Genomic DNA, 25,201 nt, shown 5'->3' on the forward strand with positions numbered 1-25,201 from the left:
CATGAGTCTCCATCCATGCTCGCGGACATGAATTACTCACAAGAAAGAAATAATAGTATTACCTAGCATGCTGTGAGATATTGGTACTAACTAGAGACGAATGATTAAACACACGACATAAACCCTAATTTTTCACACTATTTTAGGGGACCTAAAGGAAAATTTGCAATCAGCTCACAGGTTTAAGTGTTTGATTTCAATGAACTAAATTTACGTTCGGAATTTGACACTTTATGGGCTGAGCCTTCGTTGTTGTGGATGGAATCCTTTTCACTGAAATAGGGCAATTTTCTTTGATGAAAAATGTAAGTATTATAAAGCAAATGAAGTACAGCAGCTTAGGGGCATCCCTCAGCCTTACAAATAGTATTAATAGTTCAAAAAGATGGAGGTAGGTAGTCTCCACATAATAGCCAAAATCACATTTGACTGGGAAGGGCTAATTTTTTTTATAGAGTGAAGCTCTACCTCTTACATTTTTACAAATAGGACAATTTTCCTTCATCCATTAGTCGAGCCGAAGATTTAGATATCCCATGTTATCCCGAAAGAGGAAAAATAGTTAAGATAACGATTAAGACAAGAATACGTCTAAACATGCTAAATGCATTCAATGCAACGTATTGACCCCTCCATGGCGATCATCAATAAGGCAAGATGAGGAGTTTGGCTTGTGAGGAGGACGACCACCCATTTGAAGCTTCAATAATAGACTAAAATCTGGAAAAAGACAGATGTTAGCTTGTGGATCATCATTCAGTCGTACTAGGAAAATTTACCAAAAACATCCTAAACTTATTGCAATTATGCTAATTCAGACATAAACTTTTTTTTTTTTTGGTCAATTCAATCCTACCTTTTATATTTGTGCCAATTCAGTCTTTTCTTGTCGGTTTTGGTCGGAAATTGCTGACTTGACGCGGTCGACGCCGACGTGGCGTGACCGGCGCTAATGTGATCAAATTTAGTTAATATTTATTTTTTCTAAAATTATGTATTTCTTCTTTATTTTTCTTTCGCTCTCTTTTTTTTTTTTCTTCCCTTTCTTCTTCCATCGGCGGTTCTCCGAGGTTTGGTGACTAGCAAGAGGCGAGAGTCAGCAAGGTCTACCTCACCGACTTACGGTGAAGCTTGCCCCCGCTAGCCATTGGTGAAGCGCAACCTCACCATCGTTGGGTGAGGTCGAGCCTTGCCCATATCCGGCGAAGCTCATTCTCACCGATTGCTAAGGTCCGGCGACCAGCTAGAGGAAGAATAAAGCGAAGAAAAAAAGAAAGAAACGGAAAAGAAAAAAGGCAAAAAAAAATTAATTTAAATTGTCCATCTCAACGATTTCCGACTAAAATTCGTCAGATAGACTGAATTGACATAAATACAAAAGGTTTTAGGACTGAATTTGCAAACTTGAAATAGATTTAAAACTTTTTGGTAATTTTCCCGTCTTATCGGGTAGCTTGAGCATGCGCAGAAGCATTCGAATGTCTCCAGAGTTCTTCCAAATTCAGAAGCAAGATGGTCAATTCAGTTTCGCTTTCTTTTTCTTTTCGCTCAGCAGCTTCGAGCGACGAACTCTTTTGGCGTCCTGTGAAGCAAAAAAAATTAGGTCTTACGTGCTAACATTTTTACAAGAGGGGTTGCCATGTCAAGGGAGTCGGTCGTGAATTAGGGTTTGCGTGGACAAATGTTGCGTCAGGTAGCATCATGTGTGAAACTCGTGGTTCCCACTAATATCCTCAGAAGGAACAAAGCCAACGTGACAAAAAATAGTTCGCTGGCTTCCACTTTAACTAGCATTTTCAGAAAAGAGAGAGAGACACAAAGACAATAAAAACCATTTTTCAGACGTACAACGTCGCAAGCATGATGAATCTTTCGACATACATACTTGTGTGCGCGAAATATGATCAAAAATAGAATATGTATGATTCCTATCGCGTCATTGCACTCGATTTATATTTTTCTCTTCTTTTCACTAAGCTCGATCGATCATTTTCCACCCCCCCTCCCACCCTCTTTTTTTTTTTTTTTTTTTGCACTATGCTCAAACCGATTATAGTGTTATGAAAATGTAGTTCCTCTAGACAAATATTGATTTTCACTGTACTCCTAAGCGCAAGAAGGCTCATTGACAGATTTTTCCCCCAACTAAAAGGGGAAAAAAAAACATTTAGAGACTCACCATCGTCAATCTTTTGACCATGTATGAAAAGAATATTCAGCGAGTTTTTCTACTCATGTTTGTAGACCTTGTACACTAATTAAGGTCTTCTAGTAAAGATTAGTCCCACACGTTGAAACAAAATGCGATAATAACATAAGTAGTCCGTGAACTTTTAATTTGTTCAATTTGATCATTGGACTTTTGGTACATGCTCTATAATTCAATATAGTCCTTCCATTAATTTAATATTATGAACAACATAAAACATTTTGATATATTCTAAAAATTAAATTGGACATATACCAAAAGTCAGGGACCACATTGAACAAATTTAAAATTTGAAACTACCTTAAATAAATTAAAAATTCAAGGATCGCATTATATATTAAGTTAAAGTTCATGGATCATTTGTGTGATTATTTTCAAATAAAATTGTTAACTCGCCTGAATTAAACAAAATATTTTAAAAAAATTTGAAACGAAAGCTAGAATCGAAGAAGAGCATAACGGAAAGGTAATTAGAAGCCGTGCAAGACATGCAAGAATTTTTTGCGGGAGTTTGCAAAACAGCTGTCGGCCTTTGACGGTCTCCAGGGTTGACTCGTTGACGCATGTAAACGCTCTCATTCTCATATGCCATTTTTCCTCCTTTTTCTCCGCCTTCGTTTTCCTTTTTCTCACTTTGTAGATGCGAACATGAGAAGAAAATGACCAAAGAAAATTAGGTTTAGATGTTGGACTAGGCCGAAGATGGAACGAGACGTGACAATTCCTCCTTATTTCAAAACTTCACCACATTAGACTATTATCTCAACGTGTACGACAATGAAATAGCGCCGATAAACTCAACACAAGTACTAAAGTGAATCTGAATTACCGGATCCGACGACATTCAGGTTGGATCAACACGTGGCTCGTTAATTTTGTTATAGCGCGTGTACTGAACTCCATTAATGACCATCCACGAGTGACTACATATGTAATTTTTATGTAAATGGTAATCGAGGTGAGTCTCTTGATACACATATTAAAGTGAATATGAATTATCGTATTCGATGACATTCGGGTCCGATTGACACGTGGCTCGTTAATTTTATTATATCGCATGGATTAAATTCGATGAATATTATCCACGAGCGATTGGAAATGCAATTTTTAAGTATGTGTTAATCGATGTGAGTCTCTCAATATTCATATTAAAGTCAATCTGAATTATCGTATCGGACGACATTCGGGTCGAATCGGCAATTGACGTTAATCTTACTGCAGCGCAGCGTGTGTACTAAATTCGATGAACAATTATTCACAAGTGACTGGGTAGGTAATTTTTGTGCAAGTGGTAATCGAGGCGAGTCTCTTTCTCGTTATAAAATTTAAACGAAAACGAAAAAGGAAATAGAAAGGAAAAGGGAAAAAAGAAAGTGGCAGGGGCCTGCCTCTCTGTTTCAGGTTTATTTATACGACCAAAAAGAGGCTTCATTCTCTTCTACCTCATCATCGCTCTCTCTTCTCACAGCAGCGCGAGCTTCAAGACCCTTCAAGACCCGGTTGAAAGCTCGAAGACGATCCTGAAGAGAGATGGAGGCCAGCCGTGGGTTCGCTTTGCTTCTCTTTGCTTTGCTTCTCTTCTCCTCCTCCTCGCTGGCTCGTCCATTGTCGACTGCTCCACAAGGTGAAAAAAGCTTGCTTTTTTTCGTCTTCTTTATCTTCTTTTTTGCCCCTGTTTTCATGAGCACCTCAGAAAAAAAAAAAAAAAAAAAAACAGCTCATCAAACTCGTTTCTTGAACTTGCATCAGTTCTCCTGGGTGGAGGAAAACCAGAGGCTGATGGCAATCTAGCCACCGAAGCAGCTGATCTCTCGAATGTAAGACTCGAATGATCGATTTCTACGCAGTTCATTTCCCTTCGTTTCTCCTTACTAATGGCTCTCCTCTTAATTCCAAGTCTCTGTGTTTTTGTCTTGTCGGTGCTTGGATATGGTTCTGCAGTTGATGGGGGTGGAGGCAGAGGAGTCCTGCGGCGACCAAGATGAAGAATGCCTCAAGAGAAGGATGGTCGCGGAGGCTCACTTGGATTACATCTACACCCAGGACCACAAGCCTTGATTGCTGTCAATCTGGTGATCATGTGATGATGTACCTAAAAGCTAGAAACAAAGAATGAAAGAGGAAAGCATTATAGTTTGTGGGAAAATCCAGCATATGTTAAAGAAAAAGAAAGGGGAAAAAAAATAGACCCAAAAATAAATTAATTTGGATCGACACTTGTATCACTAGTTACTGCCAGTTGGCTTGTGCATATTATGTCTGTGTTGGCGAAGAACCCAGAAGACAGGAGTTTGGCTTTTTATGCGCAGAAGCAAAATAAACATATGGTTGTAAGAAAAGATTCCATACGAGAGCGAGCTAAAGATAGTACAATGCTTACATTTTACGGTTCCCAAAGCTTTTCTGTCCACCGACCAAAACCAAACCTCTGTAGTTTCTGTCCCTTTCGTTGTCCCCGCCTTCGCGCATGAATTCACAATCGTCTCGTGCTGTTTCTGCGTGCTTGCGTTGTCTGCTGCCTTCAGTGGGGTGAAGTGCTTTCGTCTTTACTCCACCATAGAGCTCTCAGCAAGTCACTACTTTGCTCTTTAAGGATTTTGTAGTTGAGAAGTTTTACATGATACATTATAGCTAGAGTAAACTCGAGGGAACAGAGGTTCGATTGCACTCACACTTTGCTCTTGCCGGACTACGTGAATATATCGTAGGGAACTTGTCAATCTAAGTTCAGTTCCCGATCTAAGTTCAGGACGTTCCGCTCTGAAACCGTAAGACCAATTTATTACTGGAAACATCTGGAGCTTGGAGTTTCTAATTGGAATTCTGAGCTCAAAAAGTCAGATTCAAGATGTCATCAGAAATTCAGAACCGTTTTTACTCATTCAACCTAATCAGGAATGTGCTATTTTAACTATCAGTTGATATATGATGATGTGATTGCGGTACAAGTAAAGGTCGTGATTGCGGTACAAGTAAAGGTCGTGAAATAGTACTCGGTCGACAAAAAAGGGGTGGGAGGGTGTGGCAGAAACCAAAAGCAAAAGCTAATACAATAAGCTATAAGAGTCGATGCCAATCCAAATAAGACAAGATCCGCCCGACCGTCAAAGTGCGAGAGCCGTCCATGCAGTGCATTAGGCAAAAAAAATCCAAAGAAACTACAATTTGACAATGCTTCAAAGCAACAACTCCAAAAGTAATTGCTCAACATCCGTCCATTTCTTGAAGACAATAACTGATCGAGAAAAGGTTTGGCGAAGCTCAAAGCAGTCGTCTATAGAGGATGCTATAACATAGTAACTCTTTCGAGAACCACAAATATCGCAACCACAATACGCCGAGTCAACTGAAGCTTCACACGCCAAGCTGGTAATTTTTGTATTACCTGCAATCTGGCTCTTTCTCGTCTACACAGCACCTAGGAAGACTGGTAAATAAATATGATTCAATCCGACTAAAGAACATAAATGCTGCATAACAATTCTCAAGCACATAGAAAGCCATTCAACTTGTAGAGCCGCCTCAGCGTTGTGCACTAAAGTGAAGCTCTTATTAGCAAAAATGCTAGATGGAGTCAATATTTATTCACTAGATGGAAAAGTACAAGTGAAAGAACAGTAAATAATCAACTCAAGGGCACTTTACTCTTCCATCAAGGGAAAAAAAAAACTCAAGTCCACATTGGTCTAGGGAAGAAACAAAGTATACAACTAAAAGGAGGGAAAACGAGCAAAAGGGCAAAAAAACAAACTCAGAAGCTGCTGAATGTATTGATACAGGATCTATGATCTTTACAGAGAAGAAGGGACAGCGCAATGTTTCTAAGAGTGCCTCGAAGCTCGCATTCCATCCAACTTGCAGATAATCAAAGAGGGCTCAAAGTGCCAGTCATAAAGCATCAGATGCAAGTCCGCAACCGCACAGCCCCTCCACATAGTAAAGAGAGGGAGGGAGGGAGGGAGAGAGAGACACATAGCAACCACTTCAGTGAAGGAAAAATCGAGGTGCAAACAAATATGTGTATTTCCTTCAGACTATAGACATTACAGGCAAGAAAATTTCAATGCAGAAGAAACAGATCTCAGCACCATTTGGAACATAACAAAACTTAGCTTAATGCAAGCCATAGTTCCCAGCCCGCATAGAGCAAACCTGATTTCCCACAGTTGGTTTCATTTGGCAACAGTGCACTGGCATACAAACAGCTCCTACACCCCAAGCATTATGCATCCTTCTCCTACCAAAAGCAATGATAACCATGTGAGAGTGAGATCCATTGACCCGCTCTAAGCAGATATGCCTATAATTATCTGTCTGCATGCATGTGGAGAGGGGCAACACATTTCAAATCTGAGAAAACCAGATTCAGAACTAGAAATTGAAGATATAATCTCGGGCTGGATCTTAAGGTGCACTGACACCAAGAGAAAGTATCACAAAGATCAGATGGGGCGACAACACAGGCTTTTTACACATTTAGGACAGAGAAGACAGACATCCACCAACTGAACCCACTGCAACTGTAACAAAATGCATATATCCAATCTAAGAGACAGAAGATAGAGAAGCTCACCAGTTTTACATCATTGGCCAATCCCAGGTCCTGTAGTGAACTTTTTGATATGCAAGATGCGTGGACAATGGGACCCTGAGGAGAACTTTGGTTTTTTATGCTGATCATAGTACCACTCGCAGAAGGGATATCCATGTGGACTGCTCCCTTGAACATCCACTCATCCCTTTCAAGGCTATAAACATCATCAAAAAGCTCACCACATAAGATGCAAGCACACTGAGATTCATCTGCAGGAACCATCGGTCCATGCATCTCAGTCGTCTCGCCACTCTTTTCTTCTGAACCAAAATGTTCAGATTCACATGGAAGGTATACTTTCCGAGCTACCCAATCAGATAAGTTTGGATACCATCCCCTTGATGGAACAAGCACACCTCTTGATTCAGGATCTTTTGAATCATGCCAAGCCAAGTGTTGATCCAGGTGCTCTTGAAATTTTAATTGCACCCCACATATGCCGCACCTGTGGGGGAAGTCCTCGAAGAGTTCACTGATCACAGATTCACTGAACTCTCGAACTACAGATGGCTTAAACTCAAAACCTATGAGGTTCTTTATTTCTCTAGGCGAATGAGGCAAGGGGGGAGTAGAGCTCTTTGTAACTTGCTCCACAATGGGCACATCATCTTCAGTCAAGGATACCGGCACAACCGAGGCTGAAGAATCTGGGCCAAATCCAGCAGCGACATTGTCTTTGGCCTTGTTCTGCACTTTCATATGCATTTGGGAAGACACGGAAGTTGACTCCGGCTTCGATGTCGATATCAGACCCTTTGCAACTAATGTGCTCAAGAGACTCGACACTGGATTTGAGGTTGTTTCTACTGCACTAGAACTCCTGTCACCTGCATTATCAACAACAGTTGGAGGACCTGGTGGCGCTGATGGCAGTCCCACCTTCACTTGAGATGCATCTCTTGAAATCGATGAGTCATCATGACGAGATGCTAGGAGAGTTGACAATGAAGCACCCAAATCAGAGGAGACCAAGTCGATAGGGGGAGGCCCAGTCAATGATGGAGGCTTGGTACGTACTCGTGACGGCATAGACCTTGGGTCCACAGCACTCAGGCTTGGTGGGATAGCAGCAGCATCAATAGAGACAGCTTCACCTTCAATATCGGCAGCCAATAAACGACTCTTACTCGATTGTCCTGACGTCTCTGGGGCAGCAGAAGCATCATGTTCAGAAGCTTGGGAGAGAAGTGGCTTCTTGTTCTGACCTAATATCTCTGGCATTGCAGGTTCAGATCGTGCCTGCTGCAATTGAGGACGATGGTGCCTTGTTTGAAGAGGAATTGTAGGAGGAGAAAGCTTCAATTCCTTGAGGCGAAACTTAGACAAGGAATCCGGATTATGTACGTTATTTGGCCCTACACTTGACTTTTCTGGCAGATGAGCTGTCTTAAACTCGGTGCGAGGCAGCATTTGGGCTCACGGATAGTTTTGCTCCGGCAAATTTTGCAACTTTTGATGGGTAAGGCGTGTATCAGAAGTAGAAAGAGAATGCTGGTATGCTAATGACCGTCCAGAAGGTGATGCAGGCCCTAGAGACTGTATTCGTTGGCTACCTGTGATTCCTGAGGAGGCTGCACTAGGAGAAAAGCCAGAGCCTATTTGTTTGACGTTAGGAGATCTCATCTCTGATCCAACTTCCCTCCTTGAAAAGGAACTCATACTTGATGACAGTCCACCAACTCTACCAGGGTAACCCTCTGACACACCCAAATTATTTGAAGTTCCAGTGTGTATAAGCCCATCCTTGGAAAGTGGCTTTGCAAGGTTAGTTATTGATCCCTATACAATATGATTGCAAATTAGAACCAAGGAAAATAAATAGCAAAGAGGTGCACCCAAGGAAAAAAACTTCAAAATTAAGGCATCCTTGCCATTTAGAACCAATTTTTATAGTGAAGGCATAGAAAAAATAGAACATTTTGCTCACTGCACCTGGACATGCAACCTAACATTTGCCTAATTCAATACCTGAGAAATGCCCAAAAACTGAAATTTAATTGGGCCACTAGCCAGCAGGCATATGCTATATGAGTGTTGTTATGAGAATAATAGGTCAGGAATCGAACACAAGTTCCTAGACAAAAAGGTAAATCTAAAACACAAACCCAGTCAAAACTATTAGGAACGGAGGCAAGACAGCATATTATCCGCTTCATCTGTACAAGAATTTTATGGCACAGTATGAATTTGCCCTCGTCACCAGACACAATGTCATCTTGTGTACATGAACTGACTTAGGATTTCTCCTCTCTTCAGGAATATATTCGCCCGATGAAGCCAATTGAGAAGTACAATATCTAATTGCACCAAAGTTTGATGCAGAAAAGATTTATCTGAAGATAGCAATTAAGATCTTCTATACAAAACTAGGATTCATAAATCACAGTACTAGGGACGAGAAAAAAAGCTAGTCCAAGAGAATGATTCTGAATATTGCAAGACTGAATGGACATAATTTTCCACTCTGCTATATCAGACAAGAACAAACCATTTTCTTTAGGTAAAAGTACTAACTTTTAATCCTCAATGGCACATACTTCAGAAAACTATATTATTCTTCTTCCCAATTCCTACATATTACGAATACCAACTTTTCTTTTGGTCACAAACCGACATCAATTTGAGTGAAAAGCAAGATTTCTTCATAATGCAGTGTCATGTTTCTTACTCACCCATACTTACTGGTAGGTCGTGATCAAGATGCGTATGGGGAAAATCAATTACATAAAATAGCAGTCTGAGCACAAGAAATTGAAATTCAAAAAAGCATTCACATCCATGAACTTACCATTTCTTCTGAACCATCAAGAGTCCAACGATCTTTTCTTGAGATACTAGGGATGTTGGTCATATCGCGCTCCATAGATCTAGGGTCCACAGAATCCCACATGAACTCTTCTTCCTCAGAGTTCTTCCAGCTACTAGAGATCCCACCGCTTCTATTTGTGATGCCATGTGATGGCTGAAGATGAGAATCAATGCTAGTAGATTTAGAGGGCTGGTAACTCGAAAACCCATGCTTCCCACTAAAACCATTTCTTTGGCTGGATGGTGATTGGGCAACGCTACCTCCAGTTCCATACCAAGGCTTGCTGAGTCCCTGCTCACTAATCTTACCAGAAATTCTTCCAGCTCCTAGTGCTGAACTTCTCGACGTATCAGAACCATAGTCATAATTTCCATAAACTACACCTATGTTCTTGTCTTGAACTGCTTCACCAAGAGGATCTCTATGTAAACGCTGAATGCTCTGGAGATAACTTGACGTATCAGGACACAAACCAATGGGGGGCAAAAGCATCAAAGGTTTTTTTTTTTTTTTGTTCAAACTAAAACAGCATTGTCAGAGCTATTAGACTTACTTGCGTTTTCACTGGAGGATCCTCCCATGTATGTCCACCACTAACACTAGGTGCTCCATCCAGCCTATCTAAATCCTCAGATGAGCTTGCCAAAGCACCAGCTACATCATTTACCTTTGCCTTAATTGATAAAGGACAACAAAAGATTAGCAGAAACTTTCTTCAAGTACATAAATGCATCAGAACTAGCATCATCCTTCACAGACCATAAAAAGCTATCCCTTTTATTTACATGATCATTGTAAAAGAAAGCAAAAATAAGGCATGCTCCATTTAAAGTCCATTCCTTTATTTAAATTGCTACTGCACTTACTCCGCTTGACTGCTGAAGCCGCTGCCTCTCTAGATATTTGGGGTTAACATGTATACTATGTGCTGGACGTTGAGACTGCGAATCAGACCTCGATGTTGTAGATGCCAACGAACCATTACCCGTAGAGCCAAAGCCAAGTTGTCTTTCTATGTATTGAAGAGTCTGATAATGAAAGACTCCTTTCCAGGTTCCGAAAAGGTGTCTCATTGCTGAATGTACTGAAGAATCAACTTGCCTATATGCCTTGCAGAAAACCTAAAACACAGACAGGATCAGATACAGCGGAGTGACAACTAAAACTATGCGAAACAAACAGATGATCAACAACAATGAAAGCAGCAAGGTGCAAGTAAATGGAAATTCAATTCGTCATGTACTCATCAATTACTTCAATTTCTTACATCAAAGCCAAAAAGCCATTACCATTCTAGTATGCAACTAAAATCATATGCCTACTCATGAATAAAGCACAATTTTAAATGAAGACTATAGCAGAAAGATTCTTACCTCGGGCAGTTTCGCAGCGAAATACTTAATGTAGTCCCTCCCAATATTCTTTACAATGCTGTCTAAAAGATAAAGTGATGGAAGCTTTTGTTCACTGGGAACCTGCAAATTATTAGTACAATCAGATTAAAAGTGCCAGACCAATTTTCCTTCTTTTTGGTATATGGAAAACTGCAGGTCCAGTTTCCCTTAATGGTGCATACAGTGTACAAGTTAGAAACAATCCTGAAAAGAAAATGAAAAAGGACTATGTAATATCTAAGCTGTAAGTCCTCTACATGATCTCGACAAATGAAGATGGTAAAGTAAGAGCCCATACAATTATCGGTACACTGAACCTTCAGAGGCATAAAAATACACCGTATAATTGCTCGTACACAGGACCTTCATAGGCATAAAAGTAGATTTGTTACAGAGTCCTAAAATTGTTATGCCCACTGCTGAATGACATCTTGTTGACTAGCTAAAAATCTCAAGGAAACAAATGGAGATTTTCCAATCTTCTGTCAGTATAGAAGAGAGTGTATCCCAAGCTTAGACACTAATTCAAGACAATATGTTAACGGAATAGTTCCGACGTGTTCCTAACTTCAAGCGAATCCCCAGTTGCTGCTTGATAACATATTTCGGCAATCCAAAGAATAAGGATAAGACACCAGGAAACTCAAACCATTTATCAGCTCCCGAAAGTCCAGCATTGAAGAACCCATTACGGGCCACGTCTCCCTTGAAAGATGGAAGTTGATCATACTTCGCTTCTTTAGCCATGTATCCCCTGAAGGATGGAAGGACCCTTTTCCTTCTTTCTTTCTTCTTCTTTTTTTTTTTTTTTTTTTTGGGTGAGCGAGGAAGAGAGGTTCATGAGAGATCAAGTACATCTATATGCCACACAAGGAGTTGACCGCTATTCATCTTTCTTTAGCTTTCCATGAACAAGTTGATAACACATCAAACCACAACCAATTAGTAGTTAACCGTAGAGAATTGTAAGTAATAATGAAGTATCGCTCGGCCATGGCATGCTTTTACCTTACAGCGGTCCCTCACATTTCTACCATTCTCAGAGATGCAAGACGCTTGACAGGGAAACAAAGTGAATTCACAACAGACCAAAGCACAACCACAATAGTAGAAATGAGGAATCAAATCATCATAGTATTACAAAAATACAGTGGCAGTCCAACTCATCACAAAGTCTGAACCAAATTGCAGCAAAACTGACTCAAACTTCGTGATGAAGCTTCACACATCTCACTAGAAAAGGTACTAACAATAACTAATTATGGAGAAGACTAGCTCAGTTGAGGCGTGGAATGGAGATGCAAACCTCTAATATGGTATGCAAGACAAAAAGACAATTCCAATAAAAAGTCACAAATTTGGTAATTGATTCTCTCTTTCCTTGAATACTGCAGGAGAAAGGAGCACGATGCAAATCACTCGGCTAAGGAATTCCGTATCGTATGTGTCAGAGCAGTGCATTCCTCAAGGGACACTAAAATAACTTGTAAAGGCGGTAATTTTATTGAGTCAGCGTTTGTAGAGTAAAGTTGCGTAAGGTTGGCAAGTTAGAGCATCACTCCGCACAGAGAAAGAGGGGAAAAGGTAAAAGGAGAAACTCCAAACAGTTTTCATGTTTCGCTTATCCTTTTCTAATACAAGCACAATAGAGAAGGCTTTCCTGGTACAAATTCGAGCCAAAAAAAGAAGAAGAAAAATATTGATCAAACAAACAGCCACATAGTGATCGTAAAACTGGATTTTCACCTCGATAATGTTTGCGCACACAGTGGCCGCAATCGCCTTGGCAGCGTGCAAATTCTCCCCAGCTATGATGGTCAGATTAGTGATTATCGGTTTCGAATTGAAAGTGAGCTCCGCGAGCGCTGTTCTGTACTGCTCCACGAGCTCCTGGTGCTGCTGATGCTGCGGCAGGGGCTGTGGCTGGTAAGCTTCACTGGCCGGATCATTGCCATCCACTTCTCTATCGCTCAATTTGAACCTCGGTTGCGGCGGATTCACCACCGGAGCCCCCGGCCTCAGTGCAAAGGGTCGCGTGCCCAGCTCCTCTGTCAACCGAGGCTTCTTGGGAACAAATTCTCTGGATCGATCGAACGATCTACGCATGCCATCCATCTCCGTCACCACACAGAACCCTAATTAAAACCTACCCATCTTCATTACAACATGAATTAACAAACAAAACTCGATTTTTCCACCCTATTCTACACCCATCCGGAACCAAGAACCGAGATCTTACAATCGAAAACCCTATCCCTACGGTGTACACAGAGCGAATTGAGAAGACAGCGGCGCTAATTACACATCGGGAAATCGAAAAAGATGCAAAAAGGAAAAAAAAAATTCGGAGGAGAAACAAGAACGCAGGATCAAATGATACACAGGAAATGAGCCTGAGGCCGCGAGTTCGAGCTCGACGCCTGCGACGAATTTCCAGAGAGCGAGGCGAGAGGAGTCGCGGGGTGAGCGAGAGGAGAGTGGAGGGAGCTCGCCTTCAAAGGCCAACGAGCCTCGCTGGTTTAGCCGGTAGGGTTTGTGATTTTCGTTTCGTTCCTCTGCTCAGACCCAGCAAGTGCCGTTTTTATAATAGTGATGAGATACGACGGATGGTAGAAAGCTCGATAGTGTTGACTCAAATATCGGCCCGGACTCGAGTAGCGGTCCGGCGGTGGGGCTGCGGCGACCGGCTCACCAAGATCGCCCCTCGGGCTTCAATATTTTGTTCATTGATTCCTATGGTTGTCACATTTTCCGAACATCATGACTTTCGCGAGTTGGTTCACATACTCTTTGTTATTCTTCTTGTTTTTGCTTCTCTCTGTAATTCATTCTTTGATCGAGACATTACAGAAATAGAGTGTCGAGATTCTATCTTGTTGACAGTGCATAAAGTTTGCGGTTTCATTTCTCCCGTGCAAAAATGAGGACAGGGGCAATTGAAGACGGAGATCGAGATTCTATGAATTAACTTGATGAGCTACGATAAAGAGCTCGTCCGGTCTCGACGTCCAAACATGTGGATCATTAGTTGTTCTTCATGTTTTAGCTTTTTTTTTCGTAATTTATACTCTGATAAAGACATTACGTAAATGGAGTGCCGAGATTACGTCGACAGCAGACAAAGCATGCGATTTCATTTACGCTATGTAGAAATGAGGACGGGGGTGATTGAAGATAGAGATCGAGATTCTACCGATCGACTTCATGAACTATGATAACGAGCTTGTCAAGTCTTCAACGTCCAAGCACGAGGATCATTATTTACCCGATATTTTTTTTCATTTCCGTGTAAGGATGACTTCCTCCACGGTTACGTCACCAATTCCTTTTATATAGCTCTGTTCTCCAATCTTATTTAGGAGACGGACCTTAATATAAGAATCAAAATAATAGATGGTCGAGAAGTCATAATAACAATTAAAGTTTACCATTTTATTTCGTGATAATTTTAATGAGCATTGCGTAGCCACCTCTAATCTTATTTAGAAGATGGGCCTTAATATAGGAATCATAACGATGCAGGTCGAAACATCGAAGTAACAATCAAAGTCTGTCATTTCATTTCATGATCGTTAAATGATGACATGACGTTGACGTGGTATCTTCCGTTGCTTTTGAAATTTTTCGGTTTTTTCATGGGTGTGTATCTTTAATTGAAAAGGGAAAATGGGGAAGTTTGAAATTTAGGAAAAAAGTAAAAGACAAGACCATCGACACCTGTTGGGGCCGACAGCCACAAATTCGGTGGTAGTCCGGTCCACGCCTTGCAAAGGTTTGCTTGATCACGCTTCAGCCTACTTAGGCGGTGGTCACTACTCGCTAGCCACCGTCACTTCTCTTTCAATCTTTTATCTTACTCTCTGGCTCGGTTTGTGGGAACCGGATGCCCTAACATTGCCAAGCAATTTTAGGGGTGACATGATCAATCTAGACCATCCAAATAAAAAATGGATAGCCCGGATTGATTCACATCACTTTTTTAAAATTTTTAAAATTTCCCACCAAAAGATTATCTCCTTTTTAAAAGATGATGTGGATGAATCTGGACCGTCCATTTTGAAATTGACGGCTCGGATCCATCAATGTCACCCCTACCTTTATGGTAGGGGATCCCGATCCCGGTTTGTGTACTTGGATATTGGAGACGCAGGTGTTCCGGGGTTGACTTTATGCCATCAAGCACTTGGTGGCTCGGTCTGTGCACCTGTACCGGACGATCAATGGCTCTGTATTGATGGTAGGTAGGATTTGGCATTTTGTTTGAGAACCGAGGCGATTGAAGACGGAGATCGAGATTCTAGAACGAAAATTTGACACATTTGATGAGCTAGAGCTATAACTACAAGCTTGTTAAGTCTCACCGTCCGAGCCTGTGGATCATTGACTACCCAAGTTTATTTCATGTTCACGTGAGGATCGCTTCCCCTCCCTGCTCTCTTATCTTATTTAGGAGACGGACTTCAGTATGGGAATTATAGCAACGTAGGGCCGAGACTTCACTGTAGCAATCAAATTTTACCATTTAATTTCACGGAATTTTCAATGAGTATGCCGTGGCCATCAGGTGATCATTAAATGATGACATGGCGTTGATGAAGCGTTTTAACGTTGCTTTTATTTTTATTTTTTTTAACGAGCACATCATTCAATTGAAAAGGACAATGGAAAAGTTTGGAAAAAAATAAAAAAATTTCAAATAAGGACTAGAAGTACTCACATTTTTTTCAATTAAGGATCCGAAGTGAACCTTGTCTCAAATAAGGGTCTAAAGTACCCATGATAATTTTAAATAAGAGCATGAAATGCCCATGTCAATCTCAAAAAAGAGGGCCTGACCTCACCGGCCAGCAAATGGCATTTCGTCCTTTTGTATTTGTTATTTTTTATTTTTATTTTTTCCTTTTTTTAAAAAAGAGCAAATAGGCTAAAACAAAAACAAACAAAAAATTACCGAGCCGTTTGCTTGTGTCTATCACCCCATCACTGGTGGAGCGTCGGCGATGGCCGGTAAGGTCGCCAATGCCTCATCTAGGTTTGAAGATCCTTGTCGACTAGAGTCGAGGGCATGCTAGCCCTCGGAAGAATAGGGATCGCCGACGCCCCGTCGACGATGGGGTGGCGACCACGGGCAAAGAGCTAGCCTTAGCCTTTTTAATTTCTTTTCTGGAAAAAGATAAAAAAAAAAAAGGACGGAAATTTCGTTAATTGGCTGATGAAGTGGGGCCCTTTTTTAGACTAGCGTGGCATGGCTACTTCAAGCCCTAATTTAAAATAAAGTGCACTACATGCCCTTATTTTTTAAAAAAAATTTTGAAGTCGGACCTTTTTTTTTTCTCTCGGTGTGTACTCGGATCGAAGGCGGAATGCATTTCGTGGTCGGCTTTATACCAGTAAGCACTTGGTAGCGCTCGTCGGTGGTCAACCGGAGCCATCGGCAGCACTAAATTGATAGTGGATATAGTTTGTGATTTCATTTTTTTATGTGTGGAAATGTGAATATCATAGAAGATAGCGATCAAGATTTTCCCAAGCAAAAGTGACCTTCTTGATGAGCTACAACAAGGAGCTTGTGAAGTTTCAATGTCTTCTGACCAAAAAAAAAAAAAAAAAGACTTAATGTCCAAGCATGTGGATCATTGATTACCCTGATTCTTTCATTTTCACGTGAGGATCGTCAAACGGCTACATCACTAGTGTGTTCAATTTCTTCAATATTTTTGCGTTATCCAATCTTATTTAGGTGAGAGAGTTCAATATAGAAATCATAGCAATTTAGGGTATTTCATGAGAATTCTAATGAGCATGGCCTAATCGTCAGGTCACCGTCAAAATGGTGACATGGTGTATATAAATTAATTGAAAAAAAATAGAAAAGTTTCAAATGAAAAAAAAAAAAAAAGACCATCCAACCTTGCAAGCAATGACCCACCTGCTGGGGCCGACCACCACAATTTGGTGGTAGCTGAGTTCATGCTTGCAAGGTTGATGGACCCTGTTCATCCAGCCTAGGTGACGATCGCTAGCTACCATCTAAGTAGCACCGCATCCGATACGCAACCCGACACGATACGCAAACACGTCATTTAGGAAAAAAATAGAGAATTCTGACACGTTGGATTTTAAATATATATTTGTATATGTATATGATAGTTTATTATGTATATATACAAATATCGGTGATGAGTTTCTTTTTCTTCTTCTATGAGGGATTCTCGATGAAGTTTTTTTGGGCTTATATGGGTATATTAATTTTAGGTTATTGAATATATGACTTAATATATATAAATATATATTTTTATAGATTTACATTTTAACCTATAATTCGTTGAAAATATTTAAAATTGACCCATGCACGTCAAAGTGGCATGTTAGGATACTCGACTTGCATGTCTCTAACGTGTTCGAAGCACTAACCATGTGTTATTATCCAAAGACAAGATGTAAGAGCAATCAGAGACAGGTTTTATTCCAAAAAGCTAATGCTGAGGCAAAACAAAGCGAAGGCCCGAAAGCTAAAAGGCGGTCCCCTGATTGGCCAAAAAAGCCTAGTGTTGGGGATAGCATACCTATTTCGGGTTCGGGCTTGTCTTCGTTTCCTTCCTGGTATCAGAGCCATTCATCGTTGAAACTCGGTTAAGATTAGGATTCTAAATCCGAACCCGCATGGTGAGAAGAACTCCTCTCTCATGGAAACTCTCCCGGATACTTTACCTGTTCATCTTGAATCTCCAGTCTCTTTAACCCCTTCTTTTGAACTTCGGAAATCTACAACTTCTAAGATGGGCTATCTTTGTGAGGTAGCCTATCTTGCTAAGGAAAGCAAGATTTCGTAAACTCGATTTCCTCTTATGAATCCTTATTTCCCCTTCTCAAAACTCTCATCCTTTTCACCCATCGGATCCATCAAACATCTCATAAGGCATACTCTTTGCATTGTTAAGAAATATATCCAGTCCTCCAAATCTGACCAACACCCTATATTGTCCACCCAGCAAGAGCAGTTTATCACTCTGCAGATTCCTCAAGAGTTCCCTCTTCAATGGGCTCAACGGGGTTACGCTCACCTTCATTTTGAAACTATTCATCAATCATGTATAGATCGCATGTCGGAGAGTGTTAGACATGTGTCTATGTCCAACACACGTCGAACATGACACGGAGATCCCCGAAGAGTATCCGTGCTTCCTAGGCCACCATCACTTCTCTCTCAATCTTTTGTCTCACCATCTATCTCTGTTGTACTTTGATCAAAGGCATCATGCATTTCGTGGCGGCACAAGCACTTGGTAGTGCTCGTAGGTGGTTGGGCGGAGCTAACGGCGACACTAAATTGAGAGCGGATAGGGGTTTGCAATGTCATTTTTTTTGTATGGAAATGAGGACAAGGGTGATAGAAGATAGAGGTCAAAGTAATTTACTTTAATATGGGGATCATACAATGTAGGGTTGAGACTTCATGATAGTTTACAACTGAGAATTTATGCATTTTGAGTAATCTTTAATTGTCTTGGGACATATTTTTGAGAAAAAAATTAAAAACTAAGACTCCATTTATCTCGCAAAAAATGAATAATTTGAAATTTCCTCAAAGTGATATCTTATATTGCTTAAAAAATTGAAGAACGAAAATCTATTGCCATCATGTATGAAGATGTTTAGACATAATGATTGACTAATTATTTCAAGAGATATAAGAGATTATTTTTAGGAAAATATGGTTAAATTATTTATTTTCTGTGAAATAAAAGAATCCTTATAAAAAGAATCAAGCTAAAGTTCAAATTGGTCCGGACTGAACTGAGTAATTTAAAAAAAAAAAAGAACTGAGTAATTTCGGACCGAGCCTCTTTCTTCTTTGTCCGGGCCGCGCTACAGCGTAGGCCGAGAAAAGTCAGGTCCGGTATATTCGGGCCGGGCCAAGAAAGCCCTCTATTCTCGTCCAGCCCATTGGGTCATAAAGGGCCGGGCCTAGACATGACCGAACAGGCCCTTTGGGTCGGGTCCCAAACGGGTTTGATGACCCATTTCCTTGATTCCCACGCTCTTCCTCCACGATGGCAAAACCCTAGCAAAATCAAGTGCGCAACCTCTGCTTTGCGTCGCTTTTCGCCGGTTGCGCTGCTGCTGCTGCTGCTGCTACTTCGTTGTTACAGGTACGTGCAAGCTCTTCTTCTTCCTCTTTTCCCCATTTTAACGCGAAGTGTTTGACGGAGCTTTCAGTCTCATTTCGCAGGTAATCATGATGAACATAAAGACTCCGAAGAAAGGAAGAATCAGGCGAGAGCTCGAGAAGCGCGCTCCGAAGCTGGTGAGTCCCTGAGTAGCTCTTCCTCTTGTTCTCGGGCTTCTCTTGTTCATCAGAATCATAAGAAACGATAAAGGTCGTGTTTTTCTCTTCCTATTATGTTTTGTGGTTCGAATGAGCGAGATGTTTTTGTTGGGTTTGGATTTGGGGGTGACAATGTCGTAGGTCGAAACTGGGAAGAAGACGCTGATATTGCAAGGCACGAAGACTAGCGGGTTGCTGAACTCCGTGTTGACCGAAATCTATCACCTGAAGAAGGAGAGCTCGGTGAGGTACACGCGGAGGAACGACAACGTCAGGCCTTTCGAGAGTGGCGGGGATACTTCCTTGGAGTTCTTCTCTCAAAAGACCGATTGCGGAATGTTTGTGGTGAGTCTGGACTCTTTGTTTGGTTTCTGTTCTTCTGTCTAGCGAAATCGAAGCGTGAAGCACTTGACTATTTGAGCTTCGCGCCTGCACTCAATGGATTATGCTGATTTTGTTGTCCTAATTAGAGGTTTATACGAAGATTTGGGGAGTTGATGAATATTTCTCCATTGCCTTTTAGACTGTATAACTTGCTGGTCGATCTTAGCTATTTATCTCCTCTGTTGGTTCCGCATTCTTGCTTTGTCGGGCAAGAAGCAACTAATGTCTGAAATGTATCTGAGATTTCTCGGTATTTTAATCGGGATTGGCCATTTCTAAACATTTTTACTAGCTGGTATTAGGAAGTTAAGATGCTTTATGCATTTGGTATGAAATTGAAGGGAAGTGTGCTTAGCTCTGTTCTGGAAAAGACTGATCATCCGTCTGAAAGGTATCTTTGGTCTGATGGTGTTTGGTGATTTTTTCTGACCACAGTTTGGCTCTCACTCCAAGAAGCGGCCAGACAACCTCATTCTTGGGCGAATGTATGATCATCACATCTACGACCTTGTCGAAGTTGGGGTTGAAAATTTCAAATCTATGGAGTCTTTTGTATATGATAAGAAGTTGGCTCCAAAGATGGGTTCTAAACCTTTTATTGCATTTGTTGGAGAAGGATTTGAGAGCGTTGAAGAATTGAAGCATTTGAAGGAGGTTCTTCTTGATTTGTTTCGAGGAGAGGTGACTCTATATCTTTGAAGTTTTCTCTTTCCAAATTCAGTGTAGATGTTGTCAATAAGATTTATCATGTTAATTATGCAGGTAGTGGAGAATTTGAATCTTGCCGGCATAGACCGTGCTTATGTTTGCACAGCTCTATCTTCTAATCGGGTCTTATTCACGCATTGCGCTTTGCGACTTAAGAAGTCTGGCACAATCGTTCCAAGGATGGAACTGGTGGAAGTTGGTCCCTCGATGGACTTGGTATTACGTAGGCATCGGCTTCCTAATGACGGTTTAAGAAAGGAGGCCATGAAAACAGCCGCAGACAAGCCTAAAAAGAAGGTTGGCTTATCACATGTTCTTCTCGAGTTTTATCTCCTTTATTATTTTCTAGTGGAATGAACCGACATGATGATCTTGAATGTACTATCTTTGCAGGAAAAGAATGTTAGCCGGGATGCTATACAAGGGAAGATCGGGAAGGTTTATATTCCTGATCAACAGGTGAGTGCTTCTATCATATTATTGAGTTTTATAATGGGCTTATGGAACTACCATCCTATATACTTTACCCACTGGCATCCCCACTGTTTTCTGTATTCCTTCGTTGTGCTCAATGTGAAAAAAGAAAGGGAAGTAGAACAAAGAGGAATATCTAGAAAAAATCAAAGTCCAGGGCACATAGATATCTCTCTTTTTCCTATTGTGATATAATTGTGTTTGTAAATATGTTCTCTTGTAGCTTGGAGACATGAATCTACCTAATAAAGCAAAAGGAGTGAAGAGAGAGCGCCGTGAAGCTAAGATGAACAAACAAGCGAATGGACATCCAACAAAAAGGCAGAAGGCAGGTTCTGACTAATTTGTTTTACTTTTTCATCTGTAGTCCCCTTCTTTGTGGCGATCATTTTTGTTTTGGTCCTGTGCCGCTAAAGAGGCGCTTGCAATTTTGTCCTCTGTTATAGATGATTATCAGCTTTGCTCAGGTAATTGAGTTAATGTCAATTGAATCCTTCCGTCAGCCTGGCCATATTCTTTTTCTACTCATACAATAATTTTTTTTTCGCATGGCACTTCATGTGCCTTCAGCAAATCCCTTTATCCATTCTAGCGAAGAGAGGTATGTGGCAGGTCCTTTATCTTTATGTTTTACATCAATTATCAAATGGGATGCATGTTTTTCCATCCTCCATGTTAGTAGATTGGGTATAAGGAACTGAGCCAGTACTACATTTCCTAGTGCTCAATGCAAGTACATGAGGTTGCATTGGGGACTCGACATGAATTCTTCTTCTTTGGGTTGTAGCAGTAAATATCGTTCTATGAATCGTTCGACCAGGAGGCTAGTTTATCTCTTTGTATGTATGGAGCAGGTTATCTCGATTAATAGCTTGCTCATGCTCTGTTTCTGTGTTGCAAGCACCATGCGAGTGGGCAAATGACGATTGCAATTGAGCCTTAAGAAATCGAGTTACTGCAACTTGTCTTCATTCGAAAGTCCAGAGAACGGATCATGCCGTATCCTTTCTGGAGATGGGCGCTTTCATCATTTTTTGGCATAGCTTTAGCTGGGAAAATTTTACGGCGAGAAATGTGAACTTTGAAATAAGCCTTGTGAGTTGTTCTAAAGGCTCATTTGATCGAAAACGTTTAGGCCTCGTTTGATCCAATATGGTATTGGAATTCCTCCAGGAATGGGATTCAATTCCTAAATTAAAATGTGGAGTTGGTTTCATAATGAATAGAATTCCCAAAAAGTGCGGCATTGGATTATTTAGGAATAGCCAATACTGAGATTCCAATACCTCGTTCCAGCCCAACACTATCACCGTTGTCACCACCATCATCGGATGCTACCACTGTAGCTTGCCGCTAGTCGATGTTGATGTGGATGGATGCTCATGCCCATTAGAAGTATGTCTCCCTAGAAGAACAAAACTTTGTGCGATCCAAACGATTGAGATGGAATCTCATTCCACATGGGGGAGTCCATTAAGAGATCATTGTCATGTAACCAAATAAGGCCTTAGAGAGGGAATTGCAATTTCTTACATGTGGTTTTCCGTAGGGGGATCGGTTCGATCCCACCTTGGAACCGGATAAAGAGGACCGGCTTTTAGTTTCAAGGGCTAGGAATTGGACCGGATGGTCCTGCAATTGATTGGTCTAGTTCGGTTCTCAAGCGGTCCAATCATTAGACCGGTCATAATGTTTTTTTTATTTATAGTTAAATTTTTCTTTTTAACGACATATTCATTGAACTATCTTTCGTTAATCGCATCACATTGTCATTGGAAAGTGTCAAAAATGTCCTAAACATATTGCATTGATGCTAATTTAGTCTTAAAACTTTTATTGGTACTAATGTAATCCTAAACTTTTTATATTTGTGTCAATTTAGTCTATCCGATCAATTTTCGCTGGAAATCGATGACATGACCTCCAGCCGTCCTATGTGACACGACATGTGCTAACGTGGACATTTTAAAATATTTTTTTAAATAATTTCTGAATTTTTTAATAACTTTTGTAACTTTTTTTTTCTTTTTCTCTTTTCTTCTTCTTTCTATTTTCCTTCCCTCTTTTGCGTTGCAGGTGGCAGTCCCTCTTCTACGTTCTCTTTTGCCGTTGCAATCCGCACGTCGGGACGGCTTGCCTCTCCAGGCCAAGGGCGAGCATCGGCAAGGGCTAGCCACATCACAGCCGACCGTTCCCCAGGCCAAGGTGTCCTCGACTAGCATTGCCCCGGCCGGGATGGAGAGCATGAGGACAAATCGGATCTTCTTCGTGTGCGGGCTTCGGTCGTCTGCTTGGCTTGCCTTACGTTCTGGAAATGGCAGCTTTGCTGTGGTCGCTACCGGATCGAACTTTGACCCTCGATCGTTGCTGAGTCGTGTGATGTTGTCGTCAATTTTTTTTTTTTTCGTTTGGGTTGGTTGATCTTAAAACGTTAGGTGAGTGCCGAACCGGGGCTACTGCAGATCTGGCGATGCCAACCCTTGCCCAGGCCAGGGAGGCTTTGCCGGGCGTTGCCTTCGCCAAGGTGACGTCGGCCGAGGCCACCCTAGCCTGGGCAAGGGTCAGCCATCCTTGGCAAGGCTCGCCCTCCTCCCATCGAGGCACGGCGAGACCAGCCGTCCCGGCATGCGGCCGACTAGTGGTCGACCACCTGCAATGCAGAAGAGAATAGAGAAGAGGGGCTGCCGCCTGCAGCGAAGAAAAGAGAACCCAAAAAAGGAAGGAAAAAAAAAAGAAGAAAAGAAAAAATAGTAAAAAATTTACAAATTATTAAAAAATTATTTTGAAATGTTCATGATAGCATCGGTAGTGCCTCATGGGACAGCCGACATCCACGTTAGTAAGTTCTGGCTAAAATTTGGCACAAATACAAAATATTTAGGACTAAATTGGCAACGATAAAATGTTTAGGACTAAATTGTCATAAATATAATAGGTTTATAACTTTTTCGACATTTTTCCCATTGTCGCTAAACCTGAAAGTCATACTAAGCATACTACGCATATTAAGTTTAGGTTTACATTTTCGTACTTTTTTTTAAAAAATATTAGTCGATTTAGTCCGGGAGGCTCCTGGTTCGATTGGTCCATTAATACTCGGTCCTAGTTTTCCATGCCAAAGAAGCCACAAATAATAGTTATGATGGACTTGATCTATGCGAATTCGGCTTCAAACGAGTATTTAATCGAGAATGTTGAATAGATGCGGAATGCATGTAGCTTCTGTTATTACCCGCCATGTAGGATTGAAAACGCATATATATAAAACGTCATGCCGCATTTTTCTTCAATTAGACGTTGTTAGTAGTAGTACTCGAGCTGATCGAAATGGCAAAGTTTATGCCTTGAAGGCACGGAGCAAAAATTTTGACACTCAGGAGGATTCTTAAACAAATTTTAGGATTTGCTCTGTAATAATCTTGTTTATAATTGTATTTCACCTGTCCCAAAGTAATATTTGAATTTTGAATAATTGTATAAATGTACTGTTAAACAGATATTTAATTGTAGTGTTGAACGCACAGTTGATAGAGTAAGAGGTCGTTCGGTTATTTTGGAAGCCAATTTTTTTTGTCTGAAAACATGGGGATGGTTATGAATAAAATCAGTTATACCAACAAAAAAGAAAAACAAGTTGACAGAGGCCATAATAAAGCGCCCAAGATGAACTGTTTAAGGAGACAAGCTATGTATCACATTACTCTTTCTAATAGAAACAACCCTATAGGCAGGTGAAGTATTCGAGATTGGCGAGGCGGAGCGTCGCCGGGCGAGCTCAAGCTCGCCAGACTGTGCTTGTGGCCGGCCACCGGCCATCGCCGAGGCCCAGGATCGGCTGAGGGAAAGAAAAATAAAAGGAAAGAAAAGAAGTAGTACAAGAGCGATATAACTGTTGGTAGCTGAATTTTGGATATGAATATAGATAGTTGGAGATGCCTGAAATGTTATATGTTGAGATGCCTGAATTACATACATTACATATACATTTAATGGATTTTAGAACTTTGATCCTATAATCAGTTTTCTATTATACTGGATATTTGAATGGAGATATATTTTCGGACGATAGGTTAATACGGGTTATGTTTGAGGCTGCGTCCTTCGACAGAAAAGAAGTGTATGATTTTGTGTTCTCAGTCGGGTGGGTTTCAGTTCAAGCAAGTCCTTTTCACCTTTTGAGCGCTCTTAACACATTGCTATATTGTCTGATGTGCAGGAAATTCCGGCTCAACAGGAGAAGTCAAGGATCTGTTGCACATATTATTCAGCTTCCCCTGTTTTCCATCGAGAATGGCTAAAT

The 25,201-nt window shown here is 41.0% G+C and overlaps 3 protein-coding genes across 5 annotated transcripts; 2 read left to right on the top strand and 1 right to left on the bottom strand.

The window, feature by feature from the left end:
* Window positions 1–3,651: 3,651 nt before the first annotated feature.
* On the top strand, window positions 3,652–4,514 carry LOC115735058 (putative phytosulfokines 6). Its single transcript, XM_030666104.2, has 3 exons — window positions 3,652–3,833; window positions 3,959–4,026; window positions 4,151–4,514. Exons 1-3 carry the CDS (start codon window positions 3,740–3,742, stop codon window positions 4,265–4,267), a joined length of 279 nt encoding a protein of 92 aa, XP_030521964.1. The 5' UTR covers window positions 3,652–3,739; the 3' UTR covers window positions 4,268–4,514.
* A 1,260-nt stretch (window positions 4,515–5,774) lies between these two features.
* On the bottom strand, window positions 5,775–13,691 carry LOC115735056 (polyadenylation and cleavage factor homolog 4). The gene is given in 7 exon segments (XM_030666097.2): window positions 5,775–6,446; window positions 6,783–8,582; window positions 9,592–10,053; window positions 10,166–10,285; window positions 10,479–10,733; window positions 10,986–11,087; window positions 12,753–13,691. Coding segments are annotated over 7 exon segments (3,123 nt in total). The 5' UTR covers window positions 13,122–13,691; the 3' UTR covers window positions 5,775–6,431.
* A 5,379-nt stretch (window positions 13,692–19,070) lies between these two features.
* LOC115735057 (ribosome production factor 2 homolog) lies at window positions 19,071–21,403 on the top strand. 3 transcript variants are annotated; one of them, XM_030666101.2, is made up of 7 exons: window positions 19,071–19,152; window positions 19,227–19,314; window positions 19,477–19,680; window positions 20,155–20,400; window positions 20,482–20,724; window positions 20,821–20,886; window positions 21,125–21,403. In XM_030666101.2, exons 2-7 carry the CDS (start codon window positions 19,246–19,248, stop codon window positions 21,242–21,244), a joined length of 948 nt encoding a protein of 315 aa, XP_030521961.1. In that variant the 5' UTR covers window positions 19,071–19,152; window positions 19,227–19,245; the 3' UTR covers window positions 21,245–21,403. The 3 variants fall into 3 exon arrangements, with proteins under 3 accessions (XP_030521961.1, XP_030521959.1, XP_030521960.1); XM_030666099.2 differs by having other exon boundaries at window positions 19,075–19,159; window positions 19,240–19,314; XM_030666100.2 differs by having other exon boundaries at window positions 19,108–19,159.
* The last annotated feature ends 3,798 nt before the right edge of the window (window positions 21,404–25,201 follow it).

This window comes from Rhodamnia argentea, chromosome 10 (genome assembly GCF_020921035.1).
Source record: "Rhodamnia argentea isolate NSW1041297 chromosome 10, ASM2092103v1, whole genome shotgun sequence".
NCBI classification, from domain to species: domain Eukaryota; kingdom Viridiplantae; phylum Streptophyta; class Magnoliopsida; order Myrtales; family Myrtaceae; genus Rhodamnia; species Rhodamnia argentea.

Bases quoted from the DNA above. Each gene is read 5' to 3' on its own strand.
- LOC115735057 (XM_030666101.2), top strand. From the start codon at position 19,246: ATGATGAACATAAAGACTCCGAAGAAAGGAAGAATCAGGCGAGAGCTC. The intron at 20,401-20,481 runs GTGACTCTATAT...TTAATTATGCAG, and splicing joins TTGATTTGTTTCGAGGAGAG to GTAGTGGAGAATTTGAATCT. The intron at 20,725-20,820 runs GTTGGCTTATCA...CTATCTTTGCAG, and splicing joins CAGACAAGCCTAAAAAGAAG to GAAAAGAATGTTAGCCGGGA.
- LOC115735058 (XM_030666104.2), top strand. From the start codon at position 3,740: ATGGAGGCCAGCCGTGGGTTCGCTTTGCTTCTCTTTGCTTTGCTTCTC. The intron at 3,834-3,958 runs GTGAAAAAAGCT...AACTTGCATCAG, and splicing joins ATTGTCGACTGCTCCACAAG to TTCTCCTGGGTGGAGGAAAA. The intron at 4,027-4,150 runs GTAAGACTCGAA...ATGGTTCTGCAG, and splicing joins AAGCAGCTGATCTCTCGAAT to TTGATGGGGGTGGAGGCAGA.